The sequence below is a fragment of the Papio anubis genome, chromosome 1, assembly GCF_008728515.1.
Source record: "Papio anubis isolate 15944 chromosome 1, Panubis1.0, whole genome shotgun sequence".
NCBI lineage: Eukaryota > Metazoa > Chordata > Mammalia > Primates > Cercopithecidae > Papio > Papio anubis.
Window position 1 is genome coordinate 136266048 of NC_044976.1, and position 17993 is coordinate 136284040.

The 17993-nt window shown below is 39.4% G+C and overlaps 1 protein-coding gene across 22 annotated transcripts in view; it reads left to right on the forward strand.

The window, feature by feature from the left end:
* Window positions 1–17993, forward strand: part of ENAH (ENAH actin regulator) — a 154849-nt gene that overhangs the window by 17418 nt on the left and 119438 nt on the right. For 16 of the 22 annotated variants that reach the window (XM_031655305.1, XM_031655304.1, XM_031655311.1 and 13 more), the window contains one exon: window positions 10372–10473. The exons of the other annotated variants lie outside the window; for them this stretch is intronic. In XM_031655305.1, coding sequence (XP_031511165.1) covers window positions 10372–10473 — 102 coding nt within the window. The remainder of the gene's footprint in view (window positions 1–10371; window positions 10474–17993) is intronic. 22 annotated transcript variants of the gene reach the window in all.

The window sequence follows — 17993 nt, forward strand, 5'->3', positions numbered from 1 at the left end:
ATTGCTTTCTCTGGCTTGAGTTTGCTGGCAGTCTTTGGCATTCCTGGGCTTGTAGGTCCATCACTTCAGTCTCATGCTTCTACAGTCACATGGCTGTCTTTTCTGTGTCTGTCTTCAGTTGATGTTTTCCTCCTCTTATAAAGGCACCAGCCATATTGGATTAAGAGGTCCACTCTACTCTGGTATGACCTCATCTTAACTAATTACACAAAGACCCTGCTTGTAAATGAGGTCACATTGTGATGTACTGAGGTTTAGGACTTCAACATCAACCTCTTGTCTGAGTTTCCTCTTTGGGTATGGACCACAATGATCTCATTCATCTCTCTCATTAGTCAGATGAACTAATTGTCTCAGATGACAGATACAGAGGGAGACATGCATGCACACATTAAAAATCTATGCAAAGATTCCACAGTAAAGCAGCTAGAGCTAATAAACAAATTCAGCAAAGTGGAAGGGTACAAAATTGTTACACAAAAATCAGTTATTTCTATATACCTGCAATGAACAATTGAAAAAAAACAATTTCCGGCTTGTGTCTGTAATTCCCAGCACTTTGGGAGGCTATGATGGGAGGATCACTTGAGGCCAGGAATTTGAGACCAGCCTGGGCAACATAGACTGTCTCTTTAAAAATAAGTTTTATATAAAAACAATTTCATTTACAGTAGCATCTAAAGAAATAAACACCTAGGAATAAATTTAACCAAGAAAGTAAAAGACTTGTACACTGAAACTATAAAATATTACTGAAAGAAAGTACGTCAATAAATGAAAAGACTTTGTCTTCATGAATTTAAAGACTTGATATTGTTAAGGTGACAGTACTACCCAAATTGATATGCAGACACAATGTAATCCCTATCAAAATCCCAATGGCGTTGTTTTGCAAAAATAATTCATACAGAATTTCAAGGGACCCCGAATAGCCAAAATAATTTTGAGAAAGAACAAAGTTGGAGGAGACACTTCCCGATTTCAAAACTTAACTTTGTAGTTAACAGTAATCAAAACAGGTAAAGGTATAGTAAGGACAGATCTATAGACCAGTGAATAGAATAACCCAATAAACCCTCACATTCGATAGATTTTTGATGACTGTGACAAGAACTTTCTCCGGGGAGAAAGGATAATCTTTTCAAATGATGCTAGGGAAATTATATTCCCAGGTCTTTTCAAAGAGAGTTTGGTGTTTTTTTTCCTAAAACATCAGTGCTTACTTTCACAGTTTCTCAACCTCAACACTATTGATGTTTGGGGCCAGATATTCCCTGTTACAGGGTTGTACTGTGAATTGTGGGATGTTTAGCAGTATCCCTAGTTTGTACCCACCATATACCAGTAGCACACACCCCTTAACCTTTCTCCCCCGAGAAGAGACAACCAGAATGTCTCTACACACTGCCAGATGTTTATGAGGGCTAAAATCACTCTTGGAGAACCTCTTTAAATTCTGTAAAATGTCAGCAACTACTATATAAGTTACACATTTTAAAAATATGTTCAACATATTTCAAACTCTTAAATGCTTTATGTTTAAGTGAAATGAGGGGGCATTCATGCCGTTTCTTACTTTCATTACAAAATGGACATACCTGTTTGGTTGCCTCAACTTTAATAGGCTGTCTTAGTACCCCAGCCACAATTATAAGCAGTTTCAAGTTTGTATCCTAAAAATCATAAGCTCATTTATAAATTGGAACTGTCTGAAGAAAAAAAATCAGCTTTTGAATTTTAACGTAAGTGAAATGGAAAAAATAAAACACTTTCAGAGAAGTTTAGGTACTTCATTGTTAATTTATTGCAAATACTTAAACTTATTTTTAAAGATTAGCTTTTGAGTTCCAAAGACCTGATATTAAATGTCCTTACTGATCCAGAGGCCTGATAGCTGAATATCCAAAACATGCCTGCCACAGGGTATAAGTCCTTCGCCACAGGCCAGAGCATCTCTGAGGCTAACCTTTGGATAATATTTGTTCAACTCTGGTGCAAATTAAGTGGTCTAACCAATTACATATGATAACTTTGATAAGTAATATTAATAGGTATTATTTGTTGAATATTTAAAGATAGGCCAGGCAACTTCACATAGATAATTTCATTCAATGGATTCAAATAAGCCACGAGATTCATGTCTTCATTGCTCTTTTACAGTGTAGGAAACCAAGGCTTAGTATACTTAACTGACTTGGCTGAAGTCATATAGTAGATAAATGACAGCTGAAATTCAGATCTAAGTCCTGCATAACTCCAAAGCCCTTGCTCTTAATACTTTCTATAGCCTCTTATTATTTTACCTTTCAATGCTGTTTCTCAGATTTCATTTTTCATCTTTAAGATTACATCCAATGCTGTCTCAAGTCTGTTGGAGTTTGTGTTGGAAGCAGTAGAAAATATGGCAGTTGGGCTGGGTTGTTTAAGACTTTTGAGTGATAGTTGGCCGGGTGCGGTGGCTCGCGCCTGTAATCCCAGCACTTTGGGAGGCCGAGGCGGGCGGATCACGAGGTCAGGAGATCAAGACCATCCTGGCTAACACGGTGAAACCCCGTCTCTACTAAAAATACATGAAAAAAAAAATTAGCTCAGATGGTGGCGGGTACCTGTAGTCCCAGCTACTCGGGAGACTGAGGCAGGAGAATGGCGTGAACCCGAGAGGCGGAGCTTGCAGTGAGCCGAGATTGCGCCACAGCACTCCAGCCTGGGCGCTGGGTGACAGAGAGAGACTCTGTCTAAAAAAAGACTTTGAATGACAGTTTAAGGAACAAAACTAACATGCCACGTACTTCCTGTACATTATGTCTTCCAGTCCGTAAGCCACCATGCAGGGAACATTTCATTAATGCCAAACCTGCATGGGTAGTAAGTAGTGGCACCGAGACCTGAACCCACCTTTGTCTCATTTCCAAGCTTATATGCTTCTTATCCTAAGTGTTTTTATTCAAAATAATTTGAACTTTTCCAGTGGATTAATGACTTCCAGTTTGTGAGCTCTGGGGGGCATCTGCGCCATTCCTTTAAAGAATAGTTGAACCCCTAGGTATAGCAAGATTTGTCTGTAATCCAAAGATGCCAGCCATTGTATTTCAAGTATATGTGCTTTTCTGATAATGTTCTGATTCATTTAAAATCTTGCAAATTTAATGTGCTTTTAAATCACATTTTTTCAGTCAACATATGCAGTATTAAAAGTAGAACAATTATTCATGAAGTTAAAGGGTCTTTTCATCTTTGGAAATGTTGAGAACTACTTTTTTTTTTTTGAAACGGAGTCTTGCTCTGTCACCCAGGTTGGAGTGCAGTGGCGCAATCTCGGCCCTCTGCTGCCTCTGCCTCTTGGGTTCAAGCGATTCTCCTGCCTCAATCTCCCGAGTAGCTGGGATTATAGATGCCCGCCACCACGCCCAACTAATTTTTGTATTTTCAGTAGAGATGGGGTTTCTCCACTTGGCCAGGCTGGTCTTGAATTCCTGACCTCAGGTGATCTGCCCACTTCGGCCTCCCAAAGTGCTGGGGTTACAGGTGTGAGCCACTCACTGCACCCAGCTGAGAACCACTGTTTTACATAGATTTTTTCTATATTTAATCTGTCTCTTGATTGGCAGCCATTTAACATTCTCAAAATAGAGGAGGAAACTCTAAACAATGAAAGTATTTAAAGCTACGGCAAGAATAAATGCAATCTTGTTTTTTGTTGTCTAGGTGAAGTAGAATTTTGGGGAAAAAACACAGCTTTTTGTCGATTGTTACTGGTTACGTACAAAGGCAATCCATAAAAATAGTACAAACAAATTATGAGTAGGAGAAAAACTTAAACTGTTAGGACATTATAGTCCTTTTTTATAAATTATAATTTTTAGAAAATAAACTGAAAGGGTCAAATGATGTCTTTAAAATTATGAAACTAAATCTGTGGGTATGCTGTTACCTAGGATTAAAAAAACAAAACCGCTAACTCTTGCAGATGATGCTTTCAAAAGAAATGTAGTCCAAAAATGAGCATTGGCACTTTTTGCTGGTACATGGAGAAACTTTCTGAGTGAAGGCATATTAGTACTTTCAAGTTGTAAATAGGCTGGAATTTGGGCTTGTAATTTTATAGTTTTAGAATTTATATCATTAGACTTTTAATATTGGTAGTAGTTTATGCAAATTTTTTTTTTTTTTTTTTTTTTTGTTTGAGAGACGGCGTCTTGCTCTGTCACCCAGATTGGAGTGTAGTGGTACAATCTCGACTCACTGCAACCTCCGTCTCCCGAGTTCAAGTGATTCTCCTGCCTCAGCTTCCCAAGTAGCTGGGACTACAGGCGTGTGCCACTACGCCCAGCTACCTTTTTTTTTTTTTTTTTTTTAGTAGAGACAGAGTTTCACTATGTGTTGTTGGTCAGGCTGGTCTCAAACTCCTGACCTCAGGTGATCCACATGCCTCCCAAAGTGCTGGGATTACAGGCGTGAGCCACAGTGCCTGGCCCTTATACAAATTTGTTTTGAATACTTCTCAGCCTTGATGGGGTTAATTGTGGCTTGGCAAATCAAGAAAAGGAGTTCTGTGCTGTTTTCAGACTGCAGAATCTTGTTGCTATGCAACAAAAATTGTCAGTCAGTATAGGGTATAGTAAATTGGTATTCTCTGTCCCTTTTCACCACATGCTCATTTTGTAATCTGAGAGAAGTGGTTTGGGGCTAGTTTGCAAGGTTTTATTTTAAAACAAGCACTTAAAAATTTTTGTTGCTATTTGTAATTGGTTATATTTAAGGTCTGTGAAGCCTCTCTGTACTTATTAGAAGATATAATAAAATGCTAGTGTTCAAAGGGTTTATAGATCTGTTTCCAAGTTGTTTCAGGTTAGAGCAATGTATTTTTGTTTTGTTACTGTAACAGGGGTAATATTGCCAACTTCCAAAGAGTAAATTTTAGCTTCAGAATTCAAGTTGTGTAATTTGAACATCAGAAGTTTGTTGTAAGCACATCATATTATTTTTAAATTTAGTTTTGAAAAACAACCCAAAAAAACCCTTTTATTGATAAAATTTTTTAAATACGAGCCCTAAACTTGTATGGAGTCTCATGTATGATAATTTATTTTCTGCCAGGAGAAATTAAAATGCCTTTATAGCAAATGGGTGATGGCTAATAGCCTTTTAAAAATTGCGATAAAATATATATAACACAAAATTTACCGTTTTAACCATTTCGAGTGTTTCACATAGTTGTGCAAACATCACCTCTTCATCTCCTGGAACAACCTTTTGCATCCCATTTAGTAACTTAGTCCAGGCTGTCTTCTAAATCCTTTAATTCATTTAATCTTCATAAGAGCCCTGTATGATAAGTACTTTTGTTCCAAATGAGAAAAGTGAGGCCCAAAAAGGAACACAAAAGTAGTAATTAGTGGAGCCGGAATTCAGTCACCAACAGTCCAACTCTTCTGTGCTCTCAACTAGTATGCTATGTTACCCTCTTTTGGAATTACTTTCTTTTTTGTTTAGTGGTAAGATCTTTGATTTAAAAAAAAAATACTTTCTCTAGCTTTTCCAAGTAAAGTTAATGCAGTTTAACAGCATTTTGGACTGTTAATGAATTTAGTTTGGCTATAAATCCCTGCAATCTTCTAGACTTTTTTCCTAAATACTTCAAAAGGATGCAGTTTATGTTATTATATATTGTGTTATTTGTATATGAAATTATACATATTATGGTTAATTATATAGAAAGGATATACTTTCCTTTTTCACTTTGTTTCTGGACTATTTTTCTATGCCATTCCTTCCAATGTAGAATGCAAATTATTTTCTGGTCATTTAATATAAATAGGAAGGTACACTGTTGTTAGAGAATTTTAATATGATGCCATCCAAAGACTAAAGCCAGTTGGCATTGGATCATCCACTTAGTATTCTCTAAATTTATGATCTTTTTTTTCATGAATAATCTGGAGTTAATTGTAGTATTGGCAGTTTAGAATAAAGAGCAATAGGGAGGAGTAAAAAGGGAGAAAAGCATTGCAAGGAGTCATTTAACTTCCAGCTGATGAATAGGGATGAGTTTTTGCAGACTGCTTTTTTTTCTGCCATGTAATATCTCTACTACCATTCTTTAAGGAGCTTACCTTTCCTTCTTTGATTTTTTTCCCCACCTTCTACTTTTTTTTTGGAACAGGGTCTCACTCTGTTGCCCAGACTGGAGTGCAGTGGCGTGATCTCGGCTCCCCGCAACCTCCGCTTTCCGGATTCAAGTGATTTTCCTGGCTCAGCCTCCCGAGTAGCTGAGATTACAGGCACACTCCACTACCACCTGGCTAATTTTTGCTTTTTTAGTAGAGACGGGGTTTCACCATGTTGGCCAGGCTGGTCATGAATTCCCAACCTCAGATGATCCACCTGCCTCGGCCTCCCAAAGTACTGGGATTACAGGCGTGACCACAGTGCCCGGCCTTTCCCTGCCTTCTTTTTTTTTCTTCCGAGACAGAGTCTCACTCTGTCACCCAGGCTGAAGTGCAGTGGCGTGGTCTCGGCTCACTGCAACCTCTGCCTCCTGGATTCAAGTGATTCTCCTGCCTCAGCCTCCTGAGTAGGTGGTATTACAGGCACGGTCCACCATGCCCGTCTAATTTTTGTATTCTTAGTAGAGATGGGGTTTCACCATGTTGACCAGGCTGATCTCGAACTCTTGACCTCGTTATCTGCCCACCTTGGCTTCCCAAAGACTTGGGATTACAGTGGTGAGCCACTGCGCCTGGCCCATATTTCTGTCTTGCTCAACCAGACTTACTCTATAGTCAGTTTGCTTTTCATATCTGTTCACAGTTGCACCATCTTTTAAAAAATTTTTCTTCTTTTATTTTTGTGCATTTATATATGTGTGATTATACTTGATACATTTTTTTGCCTTGTTCATTTGATATGTTTTGCATTTTCTATGTTTTTTAAAAACTTAGAATTCTATTAGTTACATATTTCACTGTAATTTACCTATTTCCTTTAAAACGGCTATTTATGTGGTTTACAGTGATTTTGTATAATGAATAATGCTTTCATAAACCCAAAGGTTTTTTTTTCCCCTCCTAATTGCAGACTAATTTCTTAAGATGGATTTCCAGAAATAGTATTAGATCCCTGAAGGAATAGAAACAGTTTTAAAAGCTCTTGAATCCTGTTGCCAAAATGCTTTCCAAAAGTGTTGTACCAGTTTTCATGCCAGCCAGCAAATATATGGAGTGTCCATTTCACCTCAGCCAGCAATAGGAGGGAATGTTTTGATGCTGACCTTTAAACCTAAGAAGAATTGATTTACAGCTCTGCTAGGCGTCTATCCTGAATTACACCCAGAATTATAATCGTGGTTGAGATTGGATTAGAAAGAAGGAAAGCCAGGTTTACCAGTTTCTCCTCCTTCAGCTGCTTATATTCTGTTTTGCCCAGTTAAGGTGCATCCTTTTGGAAACATGAAGTAACTGCCTTTTTCTGCTTTTCAGCCCCGTTAATTATTTTGATAAGTTGGTAGGGGACAAAACAGTGTATGTTTATAAGTTGATAGGGGACAAAACAGTGTATGTTTCACATGACATTTCCCTTGAGAGCTGGGATAGGTTTGGCTCTCTTCTCCACTCCACCACTGGACTTGGTGTGTCTGGAGGTGTCTAAAAGTCACATTCGGTAGCCACCTTGTCCAGGAGTGCTACTTAGATGTAGCCTGAGTCACTGCTACTTCTTTAGCTAGAAAATCATTAACAACTCTGGAGGTAAAGTAGCTTTTCCCTAAGAACTTGTTAGATAATTTAGTGTTAAGTATGGATGGAAATTTTTCTCCCTGAATAGAAGGAGGATCAGGGGACACCATTCCTACTGAAAGTTGATAACAGGGAGGTCTTATCTGGTCTCCTCTGGCCTCATAACAACATTCAGCACAGTTGACCATTCTGGCCTCGAGCCACTTTGCAGTGATTTTAAGCTCCCTTGGTTCTCTCCTTATCTCATTGGCTGTATCTCTTGTTCCTTTCCTCCTTTTTCATTTTCTTCTCATCAGACTTCCCCTCCTCCACAATGTTACTCACTCCCTGGGCTTTTACAACCTGTGTGCTGCTGATTCCCAGATTTATTTTTTACCTAGCTCTTGCTCCTGAGCCCTGCTGGCACCTTAATTCTCTTTGTGTAACTAATAGGCACCTTAAATACCATTTGTCCAAATCAGAGTGTTGTGATATTTTCATACAAGTTTATACTTAGGTGTTTCGGTAACGTTTTTCCCAAAGTTTCAACCATAAAAGTAACGTAGGGGGCTACATTATAAATAATATCAATTTAAGACATATTGTATTAAAACCGTCTTTCTCATTTTATGAACTGTAGAGCCCATAATTTTCCTTCTGATAGGCCAGAAGAAAGTTTACCTATTTCCTTCCCAATGACTAAGAACAAAAATTCTCACTAGAGGATTTTATTTTTGTGGTTTTTCATATGATATGTACTTGTGTTATGAAAAACCATTCCTCTTTCTCAGTTTAGCATTTCATATGTCAGCTGACAATGATTTGAACTGTATTGCATGGTGATGGTGATACAACTTGCCCACTCAGCTCATTTTCACTAGTATCAATGCCTTTGTAGTGTATTTATTTGAACGTTATTGTGGTTTTGCCTTTATAAAAATGAGTAGAGAATAGAAGAAAGGAAATGTTAATGCTAACACAGTTGAGATAAAGATGGAAGTCACTTGGTTTTCCAAAAGTGGTAATTCTTTGGTGTTTTAGTCTGTTCTTGCTGCTGTAACAAAACATCTTAGACTGGGTAATTTATAAACACAAATTTATTTCTCACAGTTTTGGAGCCTGGGAAGCCCAATATTAAGGTGCCAGGAGATTTGGTGTTTGGTTGAATGCTGCTCTCTGCTTCATAGATGGCGCCTTGTTGCTGCATTCTCACATGGTAGAAGGCGCTTAGGCAGGAGGGCCTAGCTCTTTTTTAAGGGCATAAATGCCATTCACGAGATTGGAGGCCTTGTGACCTATTCACCTCCCAAAGGCCCCACCTTGTAATGTCGTCACCTTGGTGATTAGTTTCAATGTAGGGATTTTGGAGAGACACATACATTCAAACCATAGCATTTAACCTCAGTAGAACGATAACCCAGTTTGTACTTAAGCTGACTGTTTATCAGACAAGATTTTTTTGTTGGCACTGATAGAAACTCAAGTTAGCTCTCCTGGTAGAGTCAAAGTGAGAGTTGCTGGAGCTGGGGGCAGCTTGAGGACCTCAAGGATGAGAACAGAGCTGACCATTTTGGTTAAATGGGAGTTACTCTCTTATATTTGCTTAGCTTTGTTTTTTTTCCCTGAAGTCTTTCTTCATGGTTTTTCTAGATTCCCATTCTTCCAGCTTTCATAAATGGAGAGTCAAAGGATGTTTCCTGTAATCTTCAGGGAGGAAAATCCTGAAAAAGACTGGTAAAGTCTGACTTGGATCTTTGTCCCTTTTTTATTGGGGGATGAGGTACTGTGGTGGGCACTAGTAGGTAGAAGGAACAGAGTTCTAAAATGGAAGAAGGAATGCTGGCAATGGATATCTACTATGATATTCAACTAAAGAGGACAATAGCAAAATTAAGTTATATTTAAAAAATACAGGAGGCTAGGTGTGGTGGCTCATGCCTGTAATCCCAGCACTTTGGGAGGCTGAGCTGGGTGGATCACCTGGGGTCAGGAGTTTGAGACTAGCCTGACCAACATGGTGAAACCCCGTCTCTACTAAAAATACAAACAATTAGCCAGGCATGTTGGCACATGCCTATAATCCTAGCTAATTGGGAGGCTGAGAATTGCTTGAACCCAGGAGGTGGAGGTTGGGGTGAGCTAAGATCATGCCATTACACTGCAGCCTGGGCAACAATAGTGAAATTCCGTCTCAAAAAATAAACAAAAATACAGGAAACGTGTTGATTGTTTTAGTAATCTGTTATATTGACAGGACCATAGAGTTTGTGGAGGAATGTAACTTGCAAGACTTCTTTTTTAAAAAAAGAAGAAAAGGCAGGAGTTCAACTGTGTCTTGAGATATTTTTTAAAGAAAATTGGTAAGACATCTCATTTCTTGCAAAGTGTCTGAGCAGTTTTTTTTTTAATTACTTTTGTCTACTAAATATTGCTTTAGGTGTGCCAAGAAGACTAGAATTTGAGCTAAGAATTTAAGAAAATTAATTTTATCTGCATTTCATATTTACTTTATCTTGTTTTAAGTGATTGCTTATACCCTTTTAAAACTAAACATTCATAGCCTAACTAAGGATTTTTCGTATCTTTTGACTCCTGGAATGAAAATCCATTTTGAAATTTAGCCTATCTCTCAGCTCTTCTGCTTTCACACGCTTTTCAGGAACGGGTTATGTGTGAGAATAGGGACACTGGAATTCCGAACATCCAACATCCCCATTGTTGACCACAGTTCTCCACCATCAGCTATGAGTCACATCGAGGGGTGAGTCATTTCACATCCCACCAGGTTAGATGAGCACTTAGTTCCTTAGCTTTCCCACTTATTTGGTGATGCAGTGATGTAGAAACCATGTTAGATTGTGACCTGGGAAGAATCAACCCTGTGACAAATAACACAAGCCAAATCCTGGGGTATTTTCCTTTTAGGGGACCTTAATCTCGGCTTCTTCATCCATGGTAGATAGAGTCCAGTGTTGAGATCAGAGCATCTTTTCATTGTCTAGGACAGGTTGTAGCTAAGATTACAGACCTGCGCCACCACACCCGGGGAATTTTTATTTATTTTTAAAATATTGATTTATTTATTTGTTAATTGATTTAGTGGCAGGGTCTTACTCCGTCGCCCAGGCTGGAGTGCAGCGGTGCGATCTCGGCTGACTGCAACTTCTACCTCCCAGGTTCAAGCGATTCTCCTTCCTCAGCCTCCCAAGTAGCTGGTATTACAGGCGCCCACCACCTGTCCAGCTAATTTTTGTATTTTTAGTAGAGACGGGGTTTCACCATGTTGGCCAGGCTGGTCTCAAACTTCTGACCTCAAGTGATCTGCCTGCCTCAGCCTCCCAAAATGCTGGGATTACAGGTGTGAGGCACCACGCCTGGCCATATTTATTTTTTAAATATTTCTTTGTCCTTTTCTTCCTCTACCAGCTAATCTTAATTTTTTTTTTTCTAAAGACAGGGTCTTGCTGTGTTGCCCAGGCTGGTCTCGAACTCCTGGACTTAAGCAATCCTCCTCTCTTGGCCTCCCAAAGTGGTGGAATTATAGGTATGAGCCACAGTGCTCAGCCTATGAAGCTTTTAGTATTTAAAGTTTTTATGTTTTTCAAGAGATTTGTTGCAGCCATAAAAAAGAACAAAATCATGTTCTTTGCAGCTGGAGGCCATTAGCCTAAGCAAATTAATATAGAAACAAAAAACCAAATACCGCATGTTCTCACTTATAAGTAGGAGCTAAACACTGGGTACACACAGACACAAAGATGGGAACAATAAACACTGGGGATTCCAAAAGCAGGGGAGGAAGTCAAGAGTGAAAAACTACTTATCGGGTACTATGTTCACAACTTGCGGGGCAGGAAACCCAAACCTCAGCATCATGCAGTGTACCTGTGTAACAAACCTGCATACCCCTGAATCTAAAAAAAAAGAAATATTTGTTAATGGAAGTTATTATCGTATTTTTGAATATACAGATGAAATTATGAGTCTTTGCTGATAAAGACTTAATTTCCTTTTTTCTTTTCTCAGTCACCAGGTTAATACTGGTGAGCTCAACAACATAAATGAGATAACCTATAATCTAACAGCCTTAGGGGAAGCATTTTTACCAATATTAAGCCAAACAGAAAAATTGGGAAATGTAATTTAGAAAAACAAAGAAATGAATTTACTTTGCTAATTATAGACAAAATTAAAACCACCTTTGTTTTATTTTTCTCAAGCTTATTTTTTCAGAGATCTCTTAAATCCATGGTAAGAACTCTAGTGTCTTGAAAAATTCTAGCTGCCTTTCTTTTGCATTTTAGCATAATCCAGAACCTTTTCTGTAATAAAAAAGTTCCCCTACTTTTAAAATCTTAACTTGCAAGTTTTTGTGCTTCAAGTTGAGAAGGTTCTGTAAACTGGGCCACGGTGGGGGTGGTGGGGTGGAGGATTTCTCTTTATGTCTTACCCTGTGCCCCTCACTGTTGCTAGTTTTTTCCTTTTGAAATCCATCCTTTGAGTTACTTTCTGGAGCAAATTACTCTCTGTGATCCTCTATCCCCTAGCTCTTATAAGCTGCCCTTACATGCTTAAGGCTTGTGGTTATGTCATTCTGCCATAGTGCTATGGTCTGAATATGTGTATCCTCCCAAGATTCTTAGGTTGAAACCTAAACCCCAAGGTGAGGGTGGGGACTTTGGGAGGTGATTAGGTCGGGGGAGCTTGCCCCTTTTGCCCTTCTGCCATGTGAGGACAAATAGAAGGTGCCATCCCTGAACAGCGTGCCCTCACCAAACACCATATCTGTTGGCAATTTGATCTTGGACTTCCCCAGCCTCCAGAGCTGTGAGCAATACATTGATATTGTTTATAAATTACTCAGTCTAAGGTATTTTGTTGTAGCAGCAGGAACAACTAAGACACATGGCTTATCAAATATTTAATACAATTTATAACATTTAACAGCTTTAAAAAAATAGAGATGGGGTCTTGTCATGTTGCCCAGACTGGTCTCGAACCCCTGCACTCAAGGGATCCTCCTGCCTCAGCCTCCCAAAGTGCTGGATTATAGGCTTCAGTCACAGTACCTGGCCAACAGCTTTATTGAGGTATAATTGACATACAATAAATGTCACATATTTAAGGTGTACAATCAAGATAGCAAACATATCCACTCCTAATATGTAACCATATGAACACAAATTTGAAGGGACATCACCCCATAAGCTCTAACACTCAATATGTATAATAACCTTTGGTGTCCTTTTTCAGTGAACATGACCATGAACACTTTTCCATGTTGTTACATGATCTTAATAGTATGACTTTTTAAAGAGTTGAGCAATGGCATGTTAAAAACACGTTCTTTACACATCTAAGATGATAGTACATAGATTGCTTCATGTTATAAGTAGAAACATTTTTAGCTTCTTTTAAAGTGAGAGATACGAAGAGGGAGGCTATGAGAGAATCAAAGAGAGCACAGGTAGTTCTGAATGGTCTCCCCTCTTCCAAGGCAAATACTCCTGTCTCCAAGGACTGAGTAGAGCTTTGAGAAGGAGGATAGGTATGTCACAGAGAGCAGCTAATTTCTGATTAGGTGAAACTAAAGCTGCGTGCTAAGGTAAATGGTAAATTTAAGAGTGACTGCTTGGGATTTATTCAGTTAGAGGTCCATGTAGCATGTGGGAAATGTTTATATTTGATGATGTATGCAGTTAAAGAAAAGCCAATTAAGGATTTGGAAGATTGAGTGACTGGGCCCTTATGGTGTATGTGTAAAATAATCTTTGTGGTTGATTAACAGATAGGTTTAAGGAAGTAATTCCATGGCCATACTGAGTCAAAAGGGTGATAAGTATAATGAGAATGGTTGGTGTGAAAGGTCACACCAGGGTTCTGGAATTTGGTAATAGGATGATAGCATTGTCACTCCTAAAAAGATGATTTTAGGCAAGTGGACACGGGCAAGGATTTTCCCCAGATTTATTTTAATTCAGGACACATTTTATCAAACGATAATATATCACTATGGAAGGAGGCTTTCAAAGAGTACAAAGGACTATCTCCACAATTTTTTTTTTTTTTTTTTTTTGAGACGGAGTCTTGCTGTGTCACCCAGGCTGGAGTGCAGTGACGAGATGACAGCTCACTGCAATCTCTGCCTCCCAGGTTCGAGCAATTCTCCTGCCTCAGCCTCCTGAGTAGCTAGGACTACAGGTACCCACCACCACGCCCGGCTAATTTTTGTGTTTTTAGTAGAGACGGGGTTTCACCATGTTGGCCAGGCTGGTCTTGAACTCTTGACCTCAGGTGATCCGCTCACCTTGGCATCCCAAAGTGCTGAGATTACAGGTGTGAGCCACTGCGCCTGGCCCTATCTCCACATTAAGGAGCTTATGATCTGATTGAAGTGAACATACTTTCAGAAAATAAGATAGATCTGATAGAAAGTAGCAGGCTGAGATTGAGGCTCCAGATTTGGTAATTGTGTGAAAACAAGAATGAATCAAGTATCCCAAGTTTCATGGAAAAGTAGTGGGTTTATATTAGAGGCCTGGGACTTTTTTTTTCTTTTTGAGACAGAGTTTCACTCTTGTCACCCACCTAGGCTGGAGTGCGGTGACTGATCTTGGCTCACTGCAACTTCTGGCCCCCGGTACAAGCGATTCTCCTGCCTCAGCTTCCTAAGTAGCTGGGACTGCAGGCACGTGGCACCACGCCCAGCTAATTTTTGTATTTTTGGTAGAGACGGGGTTTCACCATGTTGTCCAGGCTGGTCTTGATCTCCTGACCTCGTGATCTACCTGCCTCAGCCTCCGACAGTGCTGGGATTACAGGTGTGAACCACTGCGCAAGGCCTGGGACTCTTCTGGTGATCAAGTGTTGAAACCAGTAGTGGTCACACTGAAAAGCATTCAGAGATACTAGATCATATTATGTCTTAATTGCAGATAGTTCCAGCTTTCAAATCAGATTTTTGGTAGGAGCTTAGCACGTATCTTTCTGTGGGAACTATGTTATAATGAGGGCTAGTAGGTTCTCAGGTGGTACACACAAGACCATTTAATGCATCGTATCTTTGAAGTATGTGTTACACTATTAGGCTAAACTATAAGAAATTACTGTTTTTGGAAGTCAGAAATCACCAGACGTTGGCAATTTCATATGGTTCAATCCAGTACATTTAATTATCACCAGACATTTTTTTAGCTTAGTGAATTTTTAAAATTTATTATCATTTATGTACTTTTTATTTCAGTACTTTTAGGGTACAAGTAGTTTTTGGTATCACCAGACATTTGATGTCTATAATTCGTTTATTTGACAAAACACTGAGACTGCAGAATTGACCTGATAGCTGTGTTTTAAAAGCATTTCTCTGAGACCATTCAGGGTTTTACATTGGGATGTCTGAGATTGAAGGCCCTTCTGCCCCAGGGATTCTCCTTAATCCCAAGGTTCTGATGGGTTTTTTCTCTATAGTCATCCTCCTTTCCCCCATCCCCAAAATAAGACTAGGGAGGTGGGAGTATTTTAGGGTGGTGTTTTTCTTTTTTTCTTTTTTTGAGATGGGGTCTCACTCTGTTGCCCAGGCAGGAGTGCAGTGGCAGGATCTCAGCTCACTGCAACCTCTGCCTCACGGGTTCAAGTGATTCTCCTGCCTCAGCCTCCTGAGTAGCTGGGACTACAGGTGCTTGCCACCATGCCCAGCTAATTTTAGTATTTTTTAGTAGAGACAGGGTTTTACCATGTTGGCCAGGCTGGTCTCGAACTCCTGATCTCAAGTGATCTGCGCACCTTGGCCTCTCAAAGTGCTGGGATTACAGGCGTCAGCCACTGCGCCTGGCAAGGATGGTGTTTTTCTAACTGTAGGTTATTAGCAGGAGTTATCACAAATGAGAATAGAAAATATTCAAGAAACATTGCACATGGTAATGGCAAGTGTTGTTTCATGAAACATTTAGTCTCTGTGCATTTGTGTGTGTGTGTGTGTTTGTACTGGGTTGTATATGCAGTGTATTTATCACAGGCCTTAAAAATTTGAGTAATACTGATTTGGGAGATGAATTGATGTAGGTTGGGCATCTTGGGGATTGAAGGTAAGCCATTGTAGGGGTCCTGGGACCTTCCTATCGTGGGCCAGAAAGTAGACCTTCTCTCTCCCCACTGGTGCCATCAAACTCCTCTGAACTCTGCCTCATGTCTTTCCTTTACTACCTGCATGTAATGTAATGTAGTTTAGTATAGAGTAGAATCCTTTGGAATTTTTTTAAAGGTGATTCCTGGTAGTTGCTGGTATAGGTGGTTAAAAACAGAAAACCTAAAGCACAGAGATAGTGTTCTCATTTCACTTTGTAAGTAGAACGTGAAACTTTATAAGTTTTTGTAGAGTGATCACTGAGAATTCATCTGTATTTCAGGGGAAAACAAGAAAGACTAATTCCTGGTAGGTAGGCACTTGATAGATTTGTGGAGTGGGTGGAGACAGTCCTGAGCACCTGTCTAGGGTCAGTGAACTACTTATTAGTGAATGATGAAGCAGAAGTGATAGTAGGAACAGAGAGGTGATTATCTTCCCCCCCCTTTTTTTTTCTGTGCTGTGCTGTCTTGGAGAGGTGAGGAGAAAAAGGTTCCAAATTGGCCGCCGGATGATTGAAAGAAGTCCCTGTGGCCAATTTTGTATCTGGATGACCATTCTTTTTTAAGAGACATGGATAAGCCTTTCATATAAAAAGCTGCTGGCAGGATATTGTTTTATTAGGTTTTAGGGATATTGGCCCATGGTTCACTTTTTCTTTCTCCCCAGTTATTGGAAAAGTTGATTGCTAGTAAGGCTGATTGCTTTCAGGGAATTGTCATTTTCCTCCAGGGAGATGTTTGGATGAGGATGGAGACCACTTTGGCAAGGGCAACAGCTGCTGAACAATCTGTTTGGGATTAGGTGCAAGTTGGTATGTAGTGGAAATCTGCCTCCTGGTTCCTGAAATTATGTTCCTTTGCCTCAAGGATAAATGTTTTACTGCTCATTCCAGTTACATTCACTTAGCTTTGGCTGGTAATGCTTCTAACTGATAAAACCTTTCTCTTTTAAGAGAGCTTCCTTGAAAGAATAATTGATAGCTACGATGAGCAATTAAAAATGTTATGCCTTCCCTTAAGATTTTGCTCAGGATTTAATCATAGGTTGGTGGTAACAGAACGTTTCAGTTCAAAATTAACTGTATATTATCTAACCATTTTGGTAATGGGAGAGACTTAAGGTGCTTTCTGATCATTTAGATGGCAGTATCACATGAGATTTATTCATATTGTGTGTTGGAATGTAAATTCTAATAACCTTTGGAAGCATTAGTAGTAAAATTTACTTAGCTGGCTGTTCGTAAGCTTACTAGTGGGTTGGAGTAGCATGTGTGAATCATACCTCTGACCTATTGTGATGATACAAATTAAGTCGAGTTTAAGGAAGCGACTAAATTAATTGCCATCCTGTGACCACACTGTCCACTTAGCACTGTACAGCTAAGATCCTTTCAGTTTTTTAAGTTTTAAGTTTTTAAAAAAATACTTTTTTAATACCACAGATATAAGAACTTTCAATGGGTGCTTTTAATTTGGGTCTACGCTGACCTTTATATATCAGATAATGTATCTAAAATCCTGAGCCAGAATCCTAATAACCCCAATCTCTATCTAAGCATAACCTTTTAAAAGCTGTCATTCAGTACTAGAACATCTTTTGTGGTATGGAAGGATAACGTACAGGGTCTGGAAGTACATTTACATATTTGCTTGTTTGGTTGTTACTTTGTGAGTAGAATTTAAATTCACTTTTAGAAATGATGTCATAGTTGTCAGTGGACATGTGTATTTCAACTAACTACAAGAATGACAGATGGAAATGTTCCTTTCTTTTTCATGTCTGATAATGCATTTGCATTTGTTGTTCTGAGGTCAGCACTTAAGTTGGACATCTTCAAATCTTTTTTTTATTTTTATTATTGAGATGGAGCCCTGCTCTGTTGCCCAGGCTGGAGTGCAGTGACACGATCTCGGCTCACTGCAACCTCTGCCTCCCGGGTTCAAGCAATTCTCCTGCCTCAGCCTCCCAAGTAGCTGGAATTATAGGTGCCTGCCACCATGTCTGGCTAATTTTTGTATTTTTAGTAGAGATGGGATTTCTCCACTTGGCTAGGCTGGTCTTGAACTCCTGACTCCAGGTGATCTGCCTGCCTCGGCCTCCTGAAGTGTTGGGATTACAGGCCTGAGCCACCACCATGCCTGGCTTCAAATCTTAAT